Source organism: Chelon labrosus (assembly GCF_963514085.1).
Source record: "Chelon labrosus genome assembly, chromosome: 2".
Classification (NCBI taxonomy): Eukaryota; Metazoa; Chordata; class Actinopteri; order Mugiliformes; family Mugilidae; genus Chelon; species Chelon labrosus.
The window spans coordinates 9,968,383-9,991,369 of record NC_140338.1 but is presented as its reverse complement, the minus strand read 5'-3'; the positions used below and the strand labels follow the sequence as shown (position 1 = coordinate 9,991,369).

At 42.7% G+C, this 22,987-nt stretch overlaps 2 protein-coding genes across 3 annotated transcripts in view; both read left to right on the top strand.

The window, feature by feature from the left end:
• The window catches only part of LOC311498180 (uncharacterized protein), a 43,353-nt gene extending 36,950 nt beyond the window's left edge, over positions 1–6,403 (top strand). Inside the window, exons 52-66 of the mRNA XM_084558652.1 lie at positions 295–348; positions 448–501; positions 724–777; positions 862–969; positions 1,063–1,116; positions 1,989–2,042; positions 2,125–2,232; positions 2,375–2,428; positions 2,515–2,550; positions 2,630–2,683; positions 2,828–3,143; positions 3,373–3,485; positions 3,586–3,654; positions 5,212–5,445; positions 5,545–6,403. Of these exons, the coding sequence (XP_084414778.1) occupies positions 295–348; positions 448–501; positions 724–777; positions 862–969; positions 1,063–1,116; positions 1,989–2,042; positions 2,125–2,232; positions 2,375–2,428; positions 2,515–2,550; positions 2,630–2,683; positions 2,828–3,143; positions 3,373–3,485; positions 3,586–3,654; positions 5,212–5,445; positions 5,545–5,691 (1,509 nt within the window). The 3' untranslated portion in view covers positions 5,692–6,403. The remainder of the gene's footprint in view (positions 1–294; positions 349–447; positions 502–723; positions 778–861; positions 970–1,062; positions 1,117–1,988; positions 2,043–2,124; positions 2,233–2,374; positions 2,429–2,514; positions 2,551–2,629; positions 2,684–2,827; positions 3,144–3,372; positions 3,486–3,585; positions 3,655–5,211; positions 5,446–5,544) is intronic.
• An 8,901-nt stretch (positions 6,404–15,304) lies between these two features.
• Positions 15,305–22,987, top strand: part of LOC311498780 (noelin-2-like) — a 30,994-nt gene continuing 23,311 nt past the window's right edge. Inside the window, exons 1-2 of one of the 2 annotated variants that reach the window (XM_084559512.1) lie at positions 15,305–15,625; positions 21,836–21,985. In XM_084559512.1, coding sequence (XP_084415638.1) covers positions 15,482–15,625; positions 21,836–21,985 — 294 coding nt within the window. In that variant the 5' untranslated portion in view covers positions 15,305–15,481. Of the gene's footprint in view, positions 15,626–21,835; positions 21,986–22,591; positions 22,884–22,987 lie in introns of those variants that run through there. The other variant, XM_084559511.1, reaches the window with a different exon arrangement.

Here is a 22,987-nt window from a genome sequence, read left to right as displayed (position 1 = left end):
GCCCCGGTAACCCTCCGGGCCGGGTACACGTTCTCCTCTTGGTCTTCTTCATGAAAGGTCATCTGAACCGTTCTTTGTCTGGCCCTTCGCCTAAGACCAGTCTGCCTTGGGAGACCCTACCAGGGGCAAATTGCCCCGGACAGCATAGCTCCTAGGGTCATTAGGACACTCAAACTCCTCCACCACGATAAGGTGACGGTTCAAGGAGGATAAAGGATATCACGTTTTCAAAATGTCACGTTTTGTAATGTCTTGTAATGTTTTTGTTTACCTTCATTTTTCTGTCCTCATCAGGGTATAGACGGCCTCCCTGGAACTAAAGGAGACATAGGAGACCCGGGAACACCTGTGAGCTTCACACAATTCTTAAAAGAGTTTAATTGACAAAAATGAAAGCTGCTGTAACATAATATCCGTCCATCAAACCTGTTTCTTTAAATTTATTAGGGGCCACCAGGAGCAGCAGGGGAACCCGGACCACCTGGAGCTCCTGGACGAAGGGTTTGTTTGTTTTTGTCTTTTGTCCACTGATGCACTCTTAATCTCTTATTTTCTATCTCGGGTTTGATTAAGTAGGAGATTAAGACATCCTCCCCTGTTAGATTGATGTTGATGTATTCTCTAAATGCTTACTCACAGTATTTATGTGTGTTTGTGTGTTTGTGCATGAGTGCACCTGTGTGACAGATTTGGGCTAAGATGTTTTAAAACGTTGTTCTTCAGGGCCACTTGGGGAAACCCGGAAAGGAAGGAAAAGCAGGCCTGAAAGGAACGAAGGTGAGAGTTAGAAACAAGTCTTTGGGTTGTAACTTCTGAATGCTAGCTGCGTCTGAAGGTCGACCTGCTCTCACTTCACCTCAGGGTGCTCCCGGATTGGAAGGTCCCATTGGGAAGACGGGCCCCGTCGGCGCCCAGGGGCATCCTGGCAAGCCTGGTCCCCAAGGTCTAAGAGGGATTCCTGGCCCTGCAGTAAGTTCTTTTAACAGGAGTAAAGGAGTGAAACAAACACACACAAAAAAAGATATTGTTTCAAAAATGTCTGTTTCTGTGTCTTTCTGTCAGGGTGAGCAGGGTTTAAATGGGCCACCAGGTCAGACAGGACCCCCAGGTCCCATGGTAAGATGACTCATTACCAAAAACTATTTCACATTTTTGAAATATGCATTAGTTTTCTTCAAAAAAAGTTGTTAAAAACGAAAATCTATATCATTCTCACATCTAATTCTCTCTTATTCTGGAGTAGCCTCCAGGTAGCTTAGCTTAGCATAAAGCTTAGAAACAAGGTGAGACAGCTGGACTTGTCCTACCTTCATAAACTGATGTTTAAACATTTTGTTTTGTAACGGAGTGCTTCTTGGCTAGATGCAGTGTTAATTAGTTAGATTTAGATGTCCTGGAAAACAGATTAGTTACCTTTTGACCGTAGTCTGAAAAGGGTCAGAAGTGGGTGACGCCACTGGAGGCAAAAATAAATTAAACTGAGAAGTGGGAAAATTACCCTACTTCTCTCTAGATTTATTACGTCATTAAAGCATTTTCCTAATGAGCTTTTGGTTTCAGCTGCAAGTTTCCAGTCTCATGGTCACACTTAGAGTACAGCAGATGATAAAGCAGGGTATGATTCAGTGTGTGACTGAAACGCATTAGGGGCAGACAGAGTCCTTAGGTTCTCAGTCAGATCTCTCCAGCTCCACCGTCTTCTCCACTTCTGGCTCCAAAAAACAAGCTGGCGAGGCTCCAGAGCAGTAGTCCACGAGCTGATGTGACGTCACAGTACCTATATTCACTTCTTTTAAAGAGTCAGTGCGTCAGACTGAACTCGGCCGGCAGTTTTGCAGCGTTTAAAACCGTTACGCTAGGCTAAGCTAACTGTTTGCTGACTGTAGCCTTTTATTTAGTGGCAAAGACTATACCTTTAAGAGGAAAGTGAAATGCCTGCCTCGCGTACTGCTCACGTGTTTGACCTCGCCACAACTTCATCTCCTCAGGGTCCGCCGGGTTTACCGGGACTGAAGGGAGACCCCGGAAGGAAGGGAGACAAGGTTTGTGCGTGCTGTACACAGATGTTTCCGCTGACCCCGACCGTGACTTTCGTCTTTAACCTCTTCCATGACATCTGTGCAGGGTCACGGTGGTTTAATCGGTCTCATCGGGCCTCCGGGAGATCTAGGAGAAAAGGGCGACAGAGGACTGCCAGGAAACCAGGGAGTACTGGGTTCAAAAGGAGACGAGGTACTAAAAACATTCAATATATATACACATATACATAAACAAGCCTGGACTTAAAATCAGTCAAAGGAGATGAGCTTTCTTGCGTCCACTGGTTTGTGATAATAATATGTCTTCACCTGACATCTTTTGTGCTTTTCGTCAGGGTCCGGTAGGCCCGCCAGGTCCCCACGGTCCCCCTGGCCCCACGGGTCTCTCAGTGAGTATATATACAACAAATAAACACCACCACTGTTTGCATGGGGGAGTTAAACATTACTCATCCTGTCTGTGTCTCTTTCATAGGGTGCTATCGGCCTAAAGGGCTCAAAAGGAAACCAGGTAAGTTTGATTCAGGTGATATTACCCTAATAATTGTCCAGTGAATCCCAAAACTGATCATTTCGCTGTGTTTATTAAGGGTCCGATTGGCCCCAGAGGAGACCTTGGGCCTGCGGGACCTCCAGGACCCCCGGTGAGTTCAATGAGCAATTTTGGATTCAACAACCTTTGAACTTTACATGCGTTTATCTATTCACCCTTTTGAAAGCCTTTATGTCCGATCTGATAAACTGTCTCCTCTCCTGTCCTCTCCTCACCTCTTCTCTTCTCTTCGCAGGGCCTGCCAGCAGTCGGGATGGTCCCGCTGCCAGAGCGGGGAAGAAGGAGGCGAACTGACAATTCAGTGGACGGTGCCACGCTTGAAAATGAGGAGGAGGCGACAGATGGACGAGAGGAGGAACGGATGCAACGGGACCAGGCGGAGCAGGACGGTTCGATGAAGGAGAAGGAGGGCCAGGGCATGGAGGAAGTGTTTGCGTCCTTGTCCTCTATGAAAGTGGAGGTGGAGGGACTGCGCAACCCGCAAGGGACCTATCACAGCCCCGCCCGCACCTGCAAAGAGCTCTGGCTCCTCCACCCAGAGCTCCCTAATGGTACTTTATCAGTTTGGGTTTCTTGGCCATCTGTTTACCGCAGCTGTCTGCCTGCATATCAAGACTCATTTTCTCTTCCTCCCTGTCTTCCCAGCTCTCTTTGTATTCACTCCTCCGTTTAATATCGCCTGTATCTTTGTGGTTTTATTGTTGAGAGCGGTATTTGCCTTGAATTTACCTGACCTCTTGAGGTGCCCTCTCTCTCTCTCTCTCTTTTGGTTTCATACAGGTGAGTACTGGATAGATCCCAACCAGGGTTGCCATAGAGACTCCTTCAAGGTGTTTTGTAACTTCACTGCACAAGGAGACACGTGTCTATATCCCGACAAGAAGTTCCAGTCGGTTAGTACAGAAACGCAGAAAATGAATGACGTTAACTATCATTTTGTCGTCATCTGTTTTATGGCTCGGTGAGCTGATTGTTTTGTTTGTTTGTCGTCAGGTAAAATTAGCAGCGTGGAAAGGGGAAAAGCCTGGCACCTGGTACAGTCAATTCAGGAAAGGAAAACAGGTATAGTGTGATCATTACCGTCTGTTTTGTTTTTTTGGACACAGCTCTTTGTGAGACATAATTTAATCACAGTTACAGACGTCGCTGCAAATGTGGGACATGTTTTGCGAAATGCCGATGACTAACATTTGTCAGCTCTCAAAAGGCACTCTTCATTTGATCAAGTGTTCAAAGCAGCATCTTCAGCAGTTGGCAGTGCGTCTCGCTGTCAGTTTTTATGATTAATACGAAACCATCAGACCGTCTGGGTTTAGACTTTGGCAACAATCCAATTATTTCAGTGATGAGCGCACCAAGGAGCTGCTCCACTGACTGAAGTTTTATTGTGGATTAGCAAGCTTCAGCTCATTTTCCACTGGACATTTCCAGTCCAAAGGGGTATTAATCAGTGGAGGTGTGTTCGGCTTGGCTGGTTGTTCCCATGCACAATACTGGCTTTATAAAAAGGTAGGAAGTCAGAATAGATCTGTGTCCTTGCCGCTCCAGATGAGGACAAACCACAACATACCACAATAATAGTTATTTTTATTATGAGCAAGTAAAAAAAAAAACAGCAGACTAGTTGTTTCCACCAGCACAAAACAACAAGTTATTCAGAGAGACAGGAGAGAGACTGCAGAAAATCTACGTGTGAAGATTGGAGAGCTATTCTGCAGGTGGAATCTGTTCCAGAGGCTTATACTGCTGCTAACAAAATAGTGTTTGCCAGTAGCTTTGTGTGAGGGTGGATCCAGGTGAAAAGAGAAACTGTATTGCTTTAGTAATGAAGCTGCTGTGGCTTGGAGGGAAATAGGTGCTGGTCCACGCCGGGAGCTCTAAGATATAAAAGTCTTAGGAATGACTTTACGCCGGGGCTGGCAGTCTTAAAACTGCCAAGGAGCAGAACATTCTTGCTGTGAGGCGTCAGCGCCGACCCTGACACCGCTGTGCTCTTAATTATGCATACCTTTAAGATTAGATATCATGCAAATGGTACCATTTGAGCCCAGCATAGCCTGACTCAATTCTTATCCGAATATGAGTCCATGGGAATTTAATAATGTGGCATATTTCATTCGTTCATTCATTTTCTGTAACTGCTTGTCCTCTTGAGGGCCACGGGGGGGCTGGAGCCTATCCCAGCTGTCACTGGGCGAGAGGCGGGATACACACTGGACAGGTCTATCTCAGGGCTAACACAGAGAGACAGACAACCATTCACACTCACATGCACACCTACGACCAATTTAGAATCACCAGTTAACCTTAAGCGCATGTCTTAACAAAGGCCCCAGTCGGCCGATGGATTTGAACCCAGAACCTTCTTGCTGTTGGATAGAAGACCGAAGTTCCTCAATAAGGTTTTGTGGGCAGAGGCAGAGACAGAGAGCTTCCAGGATATTAAAACTCACCACTACTTTACCAGTACAGGTGTTAAGAATTTGAAGATAAGGTGTAGATTTAAATAATATAAATTTCTGCTGTAAGGCTGGGCATTTTCACTTGGAGGTCTGTGGGGATTGTCTCACTTGTTGCCTCACTTGTTCATCCTGTGTTTGTGATTCTGCTGCTGTCCAGTTTTCCTACTCGGGGTCAGATGGGGTTCCGGTGCACATTGTCCAGCTGAACTTCCTGAAGCTGCTGAGCGCCACAGCGAAGCAGACCTTCACCTACCACTGCCTCAACTCTGCCGCCTGGCTACACACCGCCAGCTACAACCACGAGCACGCACTGCGCTTCAGAGGCAGCAGCGGCGAGGAGCTGACACACGAGAACACACATTACATCAGCGCACTGTACGACGGTTGTCAGGTAAATAACACAGACGTACATTTGTGCACACACACTCCCAAACATGTTTTTTTGTTGTTTCTGTTTTGTCAATTGTTTGATTCTCCTTGTCTCCTGTAGGCGCGCTCAGGGCAGGAGAGGACAGTGTTGGAATTTGACTCTCCACTCTCCACCACGCTCCCAATCATCGACGTGGCCGTGTCCGATTTTGGGAAAGGGAACCAGAAATTTGGTTTCCAGGTCGGCCCCGTTTGCTACAACGGTTAGCTGGGTCAGAGTGGAGCTAACAACAGGAGTAATTTAACAGGGAAAAAAAGCCATGGACTCTTTTTACATGCAGGGAGAAAACTACATTCAAGATCACATATTTATAAGTCAGTATACCTACAACAGTGTTCCTCCATCTAATCATCAAATCATCCTTAAAAACTCTCATTCATTCTCCTTTCTCACAGTGGACTCACATGCAGAAGTGTATACATGAATTGACTGTTAACAAACCCTTCAGCGGCACACTTTTTGTTTTCTTCTATCCTCTCTGGATGACCAAGTGGTGCTCACATTTTCTCTATTATGACCAGATTATGACCAGTGAATTGTCTTCTGAAAACACTAAAACCACTTTTTAGCAGCGTTCATCCACCATGTAGTTCTGTGTTGTCATCAAACCTCAATTTGTGTTTTTTTTAATTTTATTTGTTGTTGTAATTTAGTTCTAATTATCTGTTATGTGATGTATATTGGAGTGTAATTCATCACGGTGCTATTATGTCGCTCCTTGCGGAGTACATTTCTTTGTAAAAGGGAACTGGGGCAGTGCATTTTTTTTATATATTGTGAAGCCATGTTTTATATTTTTTAAACATAACAAACCAAACTGTGGTACGTGATTGCCTCAAGGTCTTTCTATGCATATTTCTGTGGGGAAGTGACTGATTAACATATTTTAATAAAAGTACATAATGTACATTTAAGTTAATATGACGACATGTAGTTTTATTGAACGCTTTTGCTAACCGAAGCCAACTGGAGGATCAGACAGACACTCACATGCTGCTTCCCAACCAGAAAAACCCTTTTAGGTACGCTCTGTTTATGCCTGCACTTTCATAATGCATGTTGATTTGATACTATTTTTAGGAACAGTGAGGTTAGTGCGCCCATCACTTTGGTCCAGACAGAAATATCTCAACATATACGGGACAAATTGTCAGAACATGTAATATTACATTCACGGTGCCCAGGGATGGGATTTGTCTGACTTTAAAAATGACATTTTACTTTTATTGTCACAACAACGACTGGGTTGCCATTAAGTTTGTTTCAGAGGATGAATCCTGATGACTCTGGTGATACCACTGTAACATGACACAAATCGATACACAGACATTTGTGGTTCTTGTTGTGACGATCTCAACATTTTATCTCTAGCATCACCAATTAGCTGATGTCAACAGATGATTCTTTAACTTTTCATTTCGTGTTTAAGTTGAATACAGTCTTATAGAGTTAGCTAATGTTAGGAAGAAATGTTAGCATGCTAACATGCTCAGCAATTAACACAATAAACACACTTGCTACATACCTGCATGTTAACAGTGTCATCGACGTTTTGTTAGCATGTAGCTAAGTCCTTGAGTATACTGTACTTAAGTGATCCCTGCTGTAACACATTAAAGGGGAACTACTGTTTTTTACAACCTGGACCTTATTTCTGGCATAAAATACGATCGTTTACTCACCCATATAACTTGTGTTTCATTTAAAGTCAATCGGGAGATATGCGTATATCCATATAGTGGGAGTGACTGGGGCACCGAAACGGAGCCTCTAAATAACGCATTATCCGCCACGAAACTCATTCATTTCATCAGTATTTCGTTATCGTACGCTAGTGCTATTTCCCGTTGAGTCTGGAGTTTGTTATCATCATCCAGATGATGTCATCTGTGATCGCCACGCGCACCCGTGACGGTCGGCTTGTTTACCTGTAATTTTCTACTGCTATGGTTTGTCCACAACCTCAGAATTGGAAAAATATTCAGCCATGTTGCAAAAAACTAGCAGTAGCAAATTATAGGTAAACAAGCCGACCGTCGTGGGTGCACGTGGTGCTCAGAGGTGACATCATCCAGGTCAGAGGTTAGTAGGTCAATCTACAGACCCTGGATGATGATAACAGGTAACTCCAGGCTCAACGGGGAATAGCACTAGCGTACGATAACAAAATACTGGTGAAATCAACGAGTTTCGTGTCAGATAGTACGTTATTTAGAGGCTGCGTTTCGGTGCCCCAGTCACTCCCACTATATGGATATATGCAGATCTAACTATCTCCTGATTGACTACAAATGACACAGAAGTTATATGGGTGAGTAAACAATCGTATTTTATGCCAGAAATAAGGTCCAGGTTGTAAAAAACAGTAGTTTCCCTTTAAAGCATTTTACCTGCCCATAAACACACGTTATCCATTAGGCAGGCTATGGACTGGTCTCAATGCATCAGTTGACATAGTATAGCACAGAGCATTTCAAGATTGTTTTGGGTTCTTCATAATTATGACATTTGAAGGGAGCACATTAAAAGAAGAGTGATATGGAAACTCACAAGTTTAACTTTGAAGAACACCCACATGACTGGGGCCAATCCATTAATGCCTTGGAATTGATCAGTGAAATCTTAAATTGGATTCTTAATGAGCCTGGCAGCCAGGGGAGATAAGATAAAAATTTATGTAATCCACTGAGATTTCCAGTTAAAAGCCAACTCCGAGTTGAACCATATCCAACGTGCATTTAAGTGCAGGGCTGTGAATTACTTTCTTTCAGTCAGCAGCATGCATAACTTGATTTGATTCTGAAAATACTTCAAACCAGAGGGAAATAGTATTCTTTAACCTTATAACGTTGGGGTCAACACTTTGATTGGCATGAAGGGCTTATGTGAGTGCAGTTATTTTCTTGTGAGTGTCTGCTGAAGTTTACGACTCTGTTAGAGACACTCATATTATCTCTCTTCCTGCTCTTCTGTCTATCCGTACATCTGAATTCTACCTAACATTTCCAGTGAGGCTGAAACTTTAATGAGACGAGGCACAAAGACAGCCAGCTTATCCAAGGGCGTTTAGCAGCTAATTGTCGGCCATGAAATATGGATGGTGCGACATGAAAGTTATTCACACTGTGTTTAACTTAACCTGGAGTGGAAGCATATCTCCACTCTTTGAGCTTCAACCCAACCTTTCATGGGGAAAATATCCTGCACAGATTAATATTTCATTGCTTTTCAGTTTACCGTGCGCTGAAGAGGGATGTCAATGTACAAAGGGACAATGTGAAAGCAAAGGACAAGGTAAAGGGATTTTACTTCATTTGTTTAACCAACTTGAGATGCTAGTGCAGGCTGTGTAGGTCTAAATAGATCTGGTCAAATGAATCCCTATTGAAAGTGGGAATGTTGTGCATATGTAATCATTTGAAAACTAGGGACCACTAGTAGGTCAAATCTTTGCTAAGCTCTAGCTAGCTGATCTTAGCTACATGATGAAGTCTAGACTAAAACACACAATGGATATCTTTTTAGAAATGGGGAATGTGTAAGTCGATGTATTGTAAATTAGTCGTTGTTTTCTTTGTAATGTCATAATATGTTATTTTATGTAATACACAGTTACCCACTAGTTAGCTTGCTAAACGGTTAGCCTCTGTGGCTTCTAGGCCACACACCATAGACTGTATAAATATGGACAATGTGTCCCCACTTCCTTGCATTGGGGAAACTGATGCTGATGCTACTTTCCCGGGCAGCGCCATCTGGCAAATTTGGAGCTAGAGTCTGCGCAGTACGGTCCGAGAGTGGAGCTGTGATATTGATGACCCAACCACACTTCCGCCAGACTCACTTGCGTTTTCGTTTAATCAACACTGCGCTCTGCTCTACCTCCACTGGTTACGAGGAAATTTTGGATTATACACTGTAGTTGTTTTGTTTTTTCTCTCACGGTCCCATGGGATCACTTTACAGAGTGGTTGGCATGGCAACTGGTAGTCGCCATTATGTGGCATTCTGTTTCTATGGCGTCAAATACTTAACTACAACGAAACTTATCCAAAATATTGACACTTGAACATGTATAAACATTATATTAACTACATAAAAAAGACAGGAAAAAAAATTTGATGGGTATTTTAGTGTTTTAGTTTGGCCCATGTCCCGCCCACTAACATGGAGAAGGTGGAGCTTATGACCTATACTGCAGCCAGTCACCAGGGGGAGCGCTACTTGCTTTGGCTTCACTTTTGAGGAGCAGTTCCGCATTCCGCCATCTTTAAACTGCCTACGCCATAGACTGTAGCAATAGTTGCCTAGCAACTATTGTTCTCACAACCTAAGGCTGAACGTTCCACATCAACGTCGAACGTTTTGTTTACCTACGTCAACCAAGAGATCGCGAGTCACATCATGGAGATAGTCAACAATGTGTTGCCATGTTTAATTTCACGCCTACTTCAAATGTAAGAAATTACAGTTGAGTTTAGTTTGATGAAATCCTAGTCTAATCTTAGTCTATAAAGTTTTAATATTAAAACGTTTAACCAGCCGTAATCATAAATTTGGATAACAATTACTTTTTCAAAAATAATCTTGCTATATGATTATATAATACTGTTATACTGATAATATAAAGTTCACTGAATAATAAATAGTTCAGTAAATATTAGCTAGATATCAACCAGCAATATTTTTTATTTGCATGATTATAAATGGTTTGTTATTATCACATACTTTAATTATTATATAATATATAGAAATTACTGTGGTTGATTCAGACATTTAAATCATCTGAAAATAACGGGTCGTTTCTGAGTAATGGTTGAGCAGTATGTTCAGACTGGAAAATCATTATTGTTATATTAGGGCCTCCGCTAATGGTAGAATCAGCTCCTCGTTTTTAAATTAACCAGTCAATTGTGTGATGCGTTGCTTGTCAGAAAACATGGGACCAAATAACAATGGATTTAATTCAGTTCAATTCCATTTTGTTTATACAGTGTACCGTGTTTCCAATAACAATGAACATCGTCCCAAAAGAATGAGCACCGAGGGAGCCGTGGAAAATAAAACATTCGCTTCTAAGCAGAAACCTTGGGCCGTCTCTGAAGGGGCAGAACATCCACTTGAGGTACAAAGATGATTACAATACACATAACAGTGGTACACGGTGCATGCAATATTCATTGTGGATGAAATGAACAGGGCCAGCATTCAAAGTATTAATTATAGAGCAGCTTGGGGGGGTATACAGTGCGCTCATAAGGTTACTGTCATAAGGATAAAAAGAGCTCAGAAGAAGAAACAACTCTGTCAATAATGATAGTAATTATAGTCATTTATATCACAGGTAAGTAGGCTGGCATATGAATATAAGATGGATCGTGAGCAGAGCAGAAAATTATGGATTAAAGTCTGATAGGAATGGACATCTGAGAGCTATGACTCTTTTTTGGGAGACCTGGGGTTGTGCTTGTCTTGCTAAATAAATGACAAAGGCCGCTCTAGCAGTATGTCTTAACACGTGTTGTGTTGCTAATATATATTTTATACAGAATCCTATATTTCATAATTCATATCCCATATCTTACCAATGATAAATCGTTTTATATATATTGTATAATTCCATAAATATACTAATATACTTACCCCTCTGTATATAACTCTTTATAGCAGACGTATTTATCTACATGTACACACAATATATCTCATGTCTATTCCATGTATGATATGTTTGCACTTATATTTCCTATTTGCCCTATATTTTTATATCACTGCTTATTGTATACACTGTTTCTACATTTTAGATTACCCCAAACTTTCATAGCCTTGTATATTACAAATATATATTCTCAAATATTGCACATATCCATGCATATTTCATATATACATTTTATACATTTCTACCTCATTAAATTTTTATTGACCTCTCTGCGTTATACTGAACTCCCAACAGGATCGATCCATCTCCAACTTTTGCAATGTCCCCTTTTTAGTATATTTACTGCACAGAATATAAATAGTACAATTTGCAAAAGTAGATGTTGGGAAAGTTTGCATTTTTTTTTTTTCATTTAAAAATAATCTTAAAACTGATATGAACCAAAAAACTTTTAGTATTTTATATTTGCCGAGCTCTAGAGAGTTGCAGCGCGAGGCCAAAACCAACAGCGCTTTGTAAAATGCAATCTGTCACTCCCAAGTGCGCCCACTCACCAATTAACTAACATCCACTGCCTGTGTTGACGTAGCAAATACTCTTCCTTTTCTCCAACTCCTCCTTCCCCACGCCTACTCTCTAATTTCCTGCAAGACAGTTGCTGCAGAGTGGCCCTTCTCATCATGCTGGAGAAGAAGACGAACTCTAGGGCTGTGTTTTTCATCCGCAAACAGAAGGGATTCAGTCACTCCAGCCCGGTTGCTACAGTAGTCCATAAATTTGGGTCTAAGCAAGGGAGGCGTACAGTCTTACTCACCCCCCATTGCTCAAAGTGGTTTTTTTTGTTTTGTTTTTTTTTCATCATACCTGGTGTGAGTCAAACCTGGGTCAAGACTAGGGGGGACCTGAAGGAGAGAAAAGGACAGTGATGGGTCCACCTGAAGCCCTGTGGGTGCTGCAGCTGCTGTTTACTGTCAGCTCATGTAAGGTAAGAAAACAGCTCCCCGACTCAAACTTTCTATCTCTGCTGGAACACCGTGCCAAAATTATCTCTCAACTTTGCATCAGATACCCGGGGTGGAAAATCGATGGAGTCTAATTTACAGTCTTATCTTACACAGAGAGATGCTGTAAAGTTATATCGTTGGCTTGGACTTGAAAGCATATAAAAACTTGAAGGTGCGCATACACATATGCAAATACATTTCAGTTGCCCAAGTGAAGTGTGGATTCGTTTGCATGGGAAATATATATATATATATATATTTATCACACTAAGAACATTACGTGTAGAAGAATTGCTTTGGATCTTATCCCAGATCTTTCTGAGCAGTTTCTACAAGAATGTGTCCAAAGAAATTAAATGCTTCATGAAGCCACAGCATAAAACTGAGCAGACAAATACAATGCCAGAGGATGTTAGAGCTGAGTCTTCCTTACAGTTTCTCCTAAAAGTGCAATATTATAGATGAACTTTACAGATTTTTTGCACTCGGAGAAATCACTATCACCTTCATCTTGTATTGTTATTGTGCACTGCTTTGGTTCAGTGTCCAGGCTGATTATTTGGAGTTTTAATCTTTGTTCAAAACCACATGATCCCCTCCATAAAAATGCAGAGAGGCATCTGCCTGAGACAGTGACCATAAAAGCCCTAAAGGTGTTTCACACCGCTGAGTTGTCACGTTGGCTCTGGTGTGCCCCCTCCTTCTCCCGGTGACTGTGTCACCCCCTAAGTGCTGCCGATTGAAATATTCATGGTAGTTCATCGTATTTGCTGATGGGGTATTTTATATATAATCCATGGGCGACCTGCAGGCTGTATACCGTGACGAGGATGAGCATGTCACTGCTTATGAGAACAAATGCACGGTAAAATATTTAGCGTTGGCTAGTTAAAGACGACACATAAATGCTCCAGGCGGAACAACTATGTTCTTCTGTGGCTGTTTTGCAGCGAAGAAATGTTCATCTTGTTACAGGGCTATTTGAATCACCACACACGTTGTACCTTTACACTGATGTTCTGATTGGCACTCCTTATATTAGCTCAGAAAATACATTTAATGAACTAATACATTCTCATTGCCTGTCAGTGGCATCATACTTCTACATATCCCCACCTCTATCACCTGTGCAAGATCAGTTTGAGGAAAAAGGAGACACAGATCAGCCACAACATTAAAACCACTGACAGGTGAAGTAAATAACATCTTGTGACAACTCAAAGTTCTGCTGGGAAACTTTTGGACCTGGCATTCATTCATGTGGATGTACCACCCACCTAGACCAGACCAGACCATAGTAACAACACTCCCCAGCAGGATGCAGCCTGACACAGGCACACACACAAAGACGGTTTAGGAACAACTAAAAAAAAAGCTGTTGACCTGGCCTCCAAATTCACTGATCAAATATCTGTGGGATGATCCACAGAGGTCCCCTCAACTGTTTCCAGACACCACAGGACACCCTCAGAAGGCCCATGTCCATTCTCTGATGAGTCCCAACTGTTTTGGAGGCACAAGGGAGACCTACACAATATTAGGAAGGTGGTCATAATGTTACGCCTGATCGGGGTATGCAGAGGTAGAATTTAAATAATGCTGCAGACGATCAAGTGTAGCTGGGCTGCTTAGTTTCTTAGATGCAGCTCTGTTTATTTATTTTGCTTAACTTTTAAATATGATTTTCATTGTGAATTAGTCAACCAGCTTCTTGGTCAGTTAATCATTTGAAAATGGTTTATAGGAGAAAATACACAAATAATAGAGGAGCCGCTCGGAGTTGCTTAATAATTAAGACAAATTGTGGATCGAGGTAAAACAGCTTTGTAACAAAAAAAAAAAAAAAAAAAAAGCCTTTTGGTGCCTGTTCAGTTGTGCAAAATATGTTGTTAATTGGAGTCAAAGTGGATCAGTAAGTGGTGGCTGCTAATGCTGCTGATGCTGGATTATAGGGGGAGGGAAGGGGATGAGGAGCAGAGCTTCAGATGAATTTTTAAGACCAGTGCTAAGGCAATTAGCGCAAAGTTTGCCCTGAATATGATTAATGTTGTATTCAGATAGGACATGCTTGTACCATGCACCCGATTTACTAAACCTCTCAGCAGGTTCCACTACAAAATACAGCAGCGGCACCCAGGAAGAATTTCCATAGAAACACTGCAGACCCAGATCAGTTAAAGCTTCAAGTGCAGACCTTACACTTATCCTGAACTTTTGATCAAATCTAATGTCAGGCAGCTTGCATACCGAGTTTGAGGCTGGCAGGGAGAACTGGCCACCTGGGGGCAGTGTTGCACCAGTCTGCAATGCACACACACATCTTTCATTCACATTTCTTTACCATAATCCTGAACACAACCTAATTGTAGCATGTATCCTAAAACAAATGCTTTAACCCTACAACATTTAGTATTCCACGAAAATTGCCCACCTTCCCCACCGCAGCTTAATGAAAACAAGACCAGACAGATGCATTCACACATAGATCGGGGACGGGTCAATCCAGAGCATTGTGCATTCATGCAGGCGTGTGCATTTAATCAATGTAAAGGAGAAAGGGTGACAAAGAACAGAGGAACGGAAAAAGGAGTGTTGACTGCAATCATGGTCAAAAGAAAGGGTCATGGAAACGAGGAGATTTAATGAGAAAAGAGACAGAAAAAGTAAGAAAAGAGGATAACAAATGTGATTTTTGTTGCCTTGCTTCTTATGTTTTGCATTTATTCTTTCAATCAAACCGTGAATGCTTCCACGAACGGAGAAGTTGAGGGAATAGGTGATGGATGAAGAGAGAGAGAGTGGGAGGGAGGTAGAGAGGGAGAGGCAGAGAGTTAGTGGATAAATGAGAGAGCAGCTCTGGCTCAGCCACAGCGCCTCAGTGCCAGACGAAAGGAGGGAGTCCAGGAAACGCACTCTCAGTCAAGGCAGCTGTTTCCAGGAGCATCTCCTGCAGCCTGAGCCGAGCGTTGGATGTTTGGACTTAACGCGTCTTCACATGGAGGCATCTGGAGTGGCGCCAGGATTTATTCTCTAACCTGTGGTAGCGTTGGAGGGGAGACTTCTTTGGCAGTGGGGAAAAAAAACAACAAAAAAAAAACAACAACCTCTGCTGTGCTTTTTTTTTTTCTTCTTCTTCTTCTTCTTCCCCACAAACAAAGCCTGCTGAGCGTGCACACGTCGTTTCACCTGTAGCACCATGCTGCGTACCTGTTGTTTTTAGAGAATGGCTGCTGTCAACAGTTTGGACTGTGTGTGAACGCCAGTCAGAGTTTCTGTTTGTTTGTTTGTTCGTGTGTGTGTGTGTGTGTTGTGTGAATGTGTGAGTGTGAGAGTCAGCATGAGTGTTCCCATGTTGAAGATTGGCGCGGTGCTCAGCACCATGGCTATGGTCACTAACTGGATGTCCCAGACCCTGCCGTCTCTGGTCGGACTAAATGGAACCATCATCTCCTCTGAGGGCACTCATGAGCGGATCGTCAGTGTATGTATTCTGGATATATAAAGCACAACACACACACACACACATATAAGATATTTTCCAAAACTAAAATGTGTTTTCCAGAAGTTCCTCCTACAAATTCTCTTAAATTTTCCTGTACAGGTTTTTTTTGCACCATCTCATACTTCTGCCTGCTGTTTCGTGCACACCAACACCCACTCTCAGTTCACAGAATTACAGTAGCTCCCCAGCGTGACACGCTTTGTATCTGATGAGATAAACTGATGCTGTGAATTGATCAAAATGCACTAAAAATATCTACAGCTGCCGGCAGAATGAATCAAATCTGGGGATCAAAAACACTTGGGAATATTTAGAGCGCATTCAAGCGGATATTTGATCTGCTCACTGGTGCAGAAAATAGAGGAAAAAGGTGCTGTAGTAGAAACAACAACAACAAAAAAAAAAAAGATTTGGAATATGATTTAAAAAAAATACAGGAGTACAGCAGATTGCGAATGTGTGAGAATAAATAGCACTAATAAATAAATAAAGAACCCCTTCTGTTAATATGAGTCATAAAGAACACATGTACAGTATGCACCCACTGCCACACACACACACACACACACACACACACCGGTAATAGGATTGCTCCGTCTCAGAGTTACTGGGGTGATATTTCTCCTGGGGAAGGCTGACTCACCCGTGGGACAGCCAGCGATTTGTTGCCTTAGCAACACCCTGGCAACCCTAGACATGCAGATGCTGGACCAATGCACACACACACACACACACACACACACACACGGACACCTTATCCCTTTATATGCCCTGTAAATGTACGCCTGCATGTGTCTGTGTGTGTGTGTGTTTGTATATTTTTGTGCACTTGGGCTTTGCATGATTTAGCTTCCTGGCTCGGGGAGGCAGCGCACATCTGCTGTGTGGTGGTACTTTGCAAGTTCAGCAAAGTCCACGCAGTCGCATGCAAGAAGACGCCCACGCACACACACACACAAATACACACACACACACACAAGAAGTGGCTGAGGCCAGATGGAGATGTTAGAGGGGCAGTGTCGAGGACTTTCAAAGATGGTGGACGCAATTTTTTGGAGACAGATTTCTGAAGTCTTCAGCTGTTCGACAGTCGTGTGAATTTAACTGTGAGCTAGATCACTTGTTCCCAACCTTTGTGTGTCCTCACAGTCCCATCATGTCTATTCTGTGAGATGAAGGGATTTTAAACTGTTATTTAAAATGACTGATTATACAACGGGCCATTACTTTAGATGACTATTTCCGTCCACGTTTAACCGTTTATCCGTCTATTTTGACTATGTCATCTTACTATTTCTGCTGCTCCTTCCCTGTTTGATATCTGTTTGTTATCAGTCATTTATATAAGACCTGATCCTGTTATCTAGGTCATGCTACTATTGTGCACTATTAGTCATATCTTTGTTTGTTCTTCCACTTACATCCCCTGTCATTTTCAGATGCCCTCTTCCTTCTTTCTTTCCTTCCTGTGTGTTTCAATCCCTTTGGGGTATCTAGCCCCGCCCTGATTGGTTTCACCTGTGCCTCATTAACTAGCTTATATACACACCGGTCAGCCACAACATTAAAACCACCTGCAATGTATTGTCTCGGCCTCCTTTTTGCCTCCACAAGCAGTTTTGACTCATCCATGAATGGATGCTTGCAAACCGAAGGTGTCTTGTGGTGTCTGGCAACAGGACGTCGGTAGAGGAAACATTTAGATGCTCTGGGTTTAAGGAAGGGCCCTCTGTGGATCCGGGTCTTGTTCCGTCTCATTCTGTCGATCAGTTTGGGATCTGGCGTGCCCCGTCAGCCTGCTTGGCAGCAGTGTTTGGACCAGCCTGGACCAGAGCACAATGTTATAATGAGGTTTTTAATGACGTGGCCGATCGGTGTGTTCTTTCTTTCTGCCAGGTCGTCTTTGTACCTTGTGTGTCAGGTGTTTCAGCATTTTGCCTTGTGTCCACTTCTTAATGGTAAATGGTGCTTACCCTGTTTTCTTTTTTTGGATTCCACTTTTGTCTGTCCCCTGTGGGACGTGTCTGCCTGTTATTGGACTACCTGTCTGTTCAATGACCCATTTTCTCCCGGAAAGATATTTTTCAACCTTTTTAGGTGGCCCTCACGGTTTTGGCTCACGGAGACGACAACTCTGCTCGCTTGCAAAGTAGTTTTGACATAATCACAACACATCTGCACATCTAATTCTTTTTTTGGTCAAATAATTTTCCTAATTGGTCTGGCTACTGTCAATTAAGTGCCGAACAACTGGGGTACATGCATTCCTGGCTAAGAGTCACTGAGCTAGATGACAACTATTAAGGCTCTTTTAAAGTACTGCGGGACTAGACGCCGTAACCTAGGCACATAGCCGACACTGGTGCGAGCCATTTATACTTGTGCGCTCATCAGTTTGGCTCGCTAGTCGGCGCTGTGTCTTTTTTTTTTTGCCACTGCTTCACTTTCAACAATGGCGACTGAAACTTTTGCCAAAGACGACTCGTACAAATGTTTGTATCTCCAAACCTCCTCAGTTAACCTTTCCTGGATGTGTTCCATCTTTATTGATCCAAAACAATCAATTCGAAAATTGCTGTGATGGCAAAGCAGCCGGAAATACTAAAGCAGAAACACGCTACTACCAAGCGGACCAATCACAGCTCTTGTGGTCTGCGTCGCCGCGTCTGAGGAGGTGCATGTCAGGCTACGGCGTCAAACTAACGTAGGAGCATAAACCGCCTATTAGACATGTTCATTTTTGTGCAAAACACACATTTCTTTTAATGTGTGTCGCACATTCTCCAGCCTCTATGACATTTTACCTTTTTTTTTTTAGCCGCTGTAGCTTTGTTATATCTCCGTACTCTGTGTGTATTTGCTCTGATCCCAATCAGTTGAACTGCTTGTTTAGTTTTTTTTTTATCATCTTTTCCCTTGTGTGAAATGAGCCCTAAGGTGCCATATGTCTTCCTTTGTTTAATTACATCAAGCAGTTGGCCCCAACCGATGCTTATATTCTCATCCTGTCCACGTTTGCTTCTTTTATCCCCCTCTCCCATTATTGTCACCTTTATTGTAAACTGGACTTCAAGGTTATCAGACCAAACCTGGTGCATTGATTTATCAGATGTTTCCCTCCAGGCTTCCACACTCCACACTCCCCCCACCTCCCTGTCCTCCAAGCTTCCTCCTCTGTCATTATTCTTATTCAGGGTTTGTAGGGCAGTTTCTCAGCCGTTTTACTGTGACAGGCCTGTGTGTGTCAGACTGAGCCAGGCTGTTTCTTTACATTGTACTAAAAAACAAAACAAGTAAGTAGGTCAAGCTGAGGGCCCGGCAAAAGCTCACAACGATGAGCTCATGATTTCACGTGGTCTCTAAATTGATGTGTTTAGACACGGGTTCAAACGTTCAGACCCCAGGGAACGGTCGCTGTCACCTCAGCACTACCTAATGAGGTCCCAAAAAATTTAAAAAAAGAAAACAGATCTTATTATAGAGCGGCATAGATGCTATTTTAGAAGTATTAATAGTTGCCTAGCCTCTCGCTCGGTGCTGCAGCTTTGAAAAATCACCTCGAGAAATGTAGGTTATATTTGTGCTTTTCTTTCAGTCTGAAGGCCTTTTATACCCAATAACAGTGTATTCATCACTATATGCTGAAACTGAAATATAAAATGTAAAGCAATTAAATTTTTCCGTCTTCACACTTCAGAATTTCAGGTTTTAAACGGGGTGCAGACTAACACTGTGACACCTGCTGCCTTCACTTGGGACATGGGAAGTCGTGCAAACAAAATGCATTCAAATGGTGATATACACTGATCAGCCATAACATTATCCTAATATTGTGTAGGTCTTCCTTGGGCCTCCAAAACAGTTGTGTCTCATCCCACAGACACTTGATCAGTTTGGGATCTAGCGGAAAGCTGAAAACAAAGAGAGCACACCCACCACAACGATTTGAAGGGCGACGAGAGGAGCATCTCCTCTCACCAAGAGTTTGTCTCTAGGAGCAATGGCCCAGTATTAATGTTTATTGTTTTATGTTCAGTCTGTTCACAAATCCAGCTTCTCACTTCAGCTGACTCAAAAACATTGTTAAATCGGGATAAATGGGATAAATTAAATCTTAACTTCAAAAATGTATATCAAAATTTGTGAAACATCCCACCATTTAAAATGATCTACTGTAGCATTCAAAGAGGGCAGCAGCATTCCAGCGTTATAAATTAAGCTGTGCATTAAATAATGATAGCACAGCGTTGTAATAAAGTTTCGCTTTGCTGGAGAAGAGAAATGCCGCATTAAAGCCAGAACTGTGGCTCAAAATGGTAGTTGAATGTCATGGTTTAATGAAATGATGGTGACCATGAAGGCATGTGTCGATGAAATGTGAATTAATATTTTTAACAAAACGGCTGCAAGACGGGTAGAAGCTTAGCTGTGTGCGTGTCGACTGTGGACAGGGTAGAAATCATATTTTGTGCAGATTTGTGGAAGCTCTGGGGTGTCTGGCACTTTTTCATTTTTTTTTTTTTAAGCCAGAGAGAGAACAGCAGTGGAGCAGTGGAGTCTGTGCAGGCAGAGGGTGGAAATTCTCCAGCTATGCTGTTAGCTTTTCTGGCTTCAGACATGAGAGAGATGTCACAGCCGATTTTAGCTGCAAATGAGAAACATCCAACGTAGACACGGATGTCTCTGGCGCGGTCGACTACAAAGTGCATAAAGCGTGCGCTCTCCCTTTTCGCAAACATAAATGGACACTTAAATCACAATATGTGCCAGTGAAATTACCTGCGGGGTAGAATCAGACAAAAAAACGTTTGAGAGGACAACATTTTTGTTCACCACAATGACTCCAGTCTCACCTGGATAACACATTGAAAGGCTGGAGAAAGGGTGTGTGCTGTGTGAAAAGAAAAAATACAACATGTGAACACACAGAGTCCATAAAATTCAGTTTTTATTGTGACTTTATTCTTCAAAAAGGCACAGCATGCATTACCCTTGCTGTCTTTGTATCAGAGTGTTGATTTTTAAAGTGAACCCTGCACATGTCTCCTATATATGTGCTCTCTTCTTATCCTTCATCACATACTGTGAATGAGAGGCGGGGATTTGTATGCAGCCTGCAGGGAGGCAGTTCCTTGCAGGAAGTGATTCGGGGCAAAATAATTCATAACAGCCTGCCTGCCAGCGTTCATGGAGCTTGTGGTGTTTGCATAATAGAAGCACATATGATAAATGTATGATACATGAGGGCTTTTTTTATTTTTTTTTCCATATGGGCCGCAGCGACTGCACCAGGGTTTATACATTTTACAGATTCCTTTTAGCTCCAGTTCGATTCCATTTCAGTTAAGAAGCAGTGTGGACAAAATGTGAACTCTGAAATGGCAAGGATATATTTTATATTAGTTTACAGTCAGTGTAGCTACATCTGTCTTTGCTTTTTGGTTAATCAAAAATAAATAAGTTAGTTAAAATCCATCAAATCATTATGATGTTTGTCCAACAGTTCAACACAGATATTTCATTTCAAATTAACAGGAGTAATGTTCTCGTTTTAAAATGATTATTAATTAATCAACATGATCAAAGCTTAGCTGTAGAGTTTCATTCGGGGACAATGTTAAAGGGGAACTACTGTTTTTTTACAACCTGGACCTTATTTCTGGCATAAAATACGGTCGTTTTGTGTAATTCCTATTCCTTCGGGAGATATTTAGATGTGCGTATATCCATGTAATGGGAGTGACTGGGGCACCGAAACACAGCCTCTAAATAATGATAGCAGGTAACTCCAGACTCAATGGGGAATAGCACTAGCTTACGATAACAACATATTGGTGAAATGAACGTGTTTCGCAGCAGATAATGTGTTATTTAGAGGCTGCGTTTCGGTGCCCCAGTCACTCCCACTATATGGATATACGTTGATCTAAGTATCTCCCGAAGGAATATGAATTACACAAAGGTTATATGGGTGAGTAAACGACCGTATTTTATGCCAGAAATAAGGTCCAGGTTGTAAAAAACAGTAGTTCCCCTTTAAAGGCTTTAGTCCATTTAAAATATGTTTTTAAACATGACAGTTTTATTTTGTGCTTTACACTCTGCTAACACTCTCCTCCGCTGTCGAATGTGTTGCTGACATGTTATCCCTGCTGCGACTTCATTAACACGGAGCCTGTTTGTGTGCAGGGCTTGTACCCGGGCTCAGAGGAAGGCTGGCAGGTGTACAGCACGGCCTCGGATCCCGACGGCAGGTGCGTGTGCACGGTGGTCGCTCCGGCACGAAACCTCTGCAAACGAGACCCTCGGAGTCGACAGCTACGCCTGCTGACTGAACAGGTGTGTGTGTGTGTGTGTGTGTGTACCCGAGTCCGTCCATGCGCCTTTCCACGGGCAGCATTGCGATGCAGCACAGGGACGAGGCAGCGTACTGGAATGAAATATTCACCGGACTGTCTGGTTGTTTTGACACTTGCAGAAACACAAATGAACACACGCACACATACGCAGAGGTTTCACTGACAGATGTATCCACGATCAGTAGCTGAATCCTCGACAGGCCCCCAGTCATTCAACATGCCAAAAGTGTTTAAACTCAAAGGAAACACACTGGCAGATGGGTGGGAAAGAAACCCTCTGTCCTATATTGCAGGGTGCTGCTCACTGTGTGACCATTTGTATGCCTGTCTTTTACTGATGTGTTTCTATGTCAGGATACGCATTCGACTGCGTAAGCACTTCCCTCTCAGTGCACTGTATGTGTGCGTCCTGAGACGGGAGCAAAAGTGATTTGTGACAGAAATTAATGAATTATTGAACACCGTCAGGCCCGCAAACATTTCTCAAAGCATGCTCCTTTGTGGGCCTCACCCATCAGGATCATGTGCATGCTGCGTTCCCGACAAAAGCCAAAGCAAACCGCCGACACATACGATAGCATCACAAGAATATACGCTCTTTGTGTCAGTCACAGCTGGTGTTGCATCCTGTACTCCGCTCACACAGCGAGGAATGAGGAAAGGTTGATGAACATTATCCGAAACGATTTCTTCTCCTCTCCCCTCGCTCTGTTCCTGGGAGGCTTTTGTGTTTATGAATCTTAATTAGCTCAGCGTGTCTCTGGAAGTGACACCTAGATCCTGCTGTGAGTGCGAATATATGTGTGCGTGTGTGTTTCCACGCACTGTGCTGTGTTTTTGCGCTCGTCTCTGGCCTCCGCAGCATGTGGTGCAGCAGGGTAAGCGTGGGTGGGTTTGTTTGTTTGTTTGTTTGCATATCACTTCTGGATATCTGGGTCATTTTTGTAATAGATTTTTTTTCAAGGCTGTTTTTTTTTTTTCC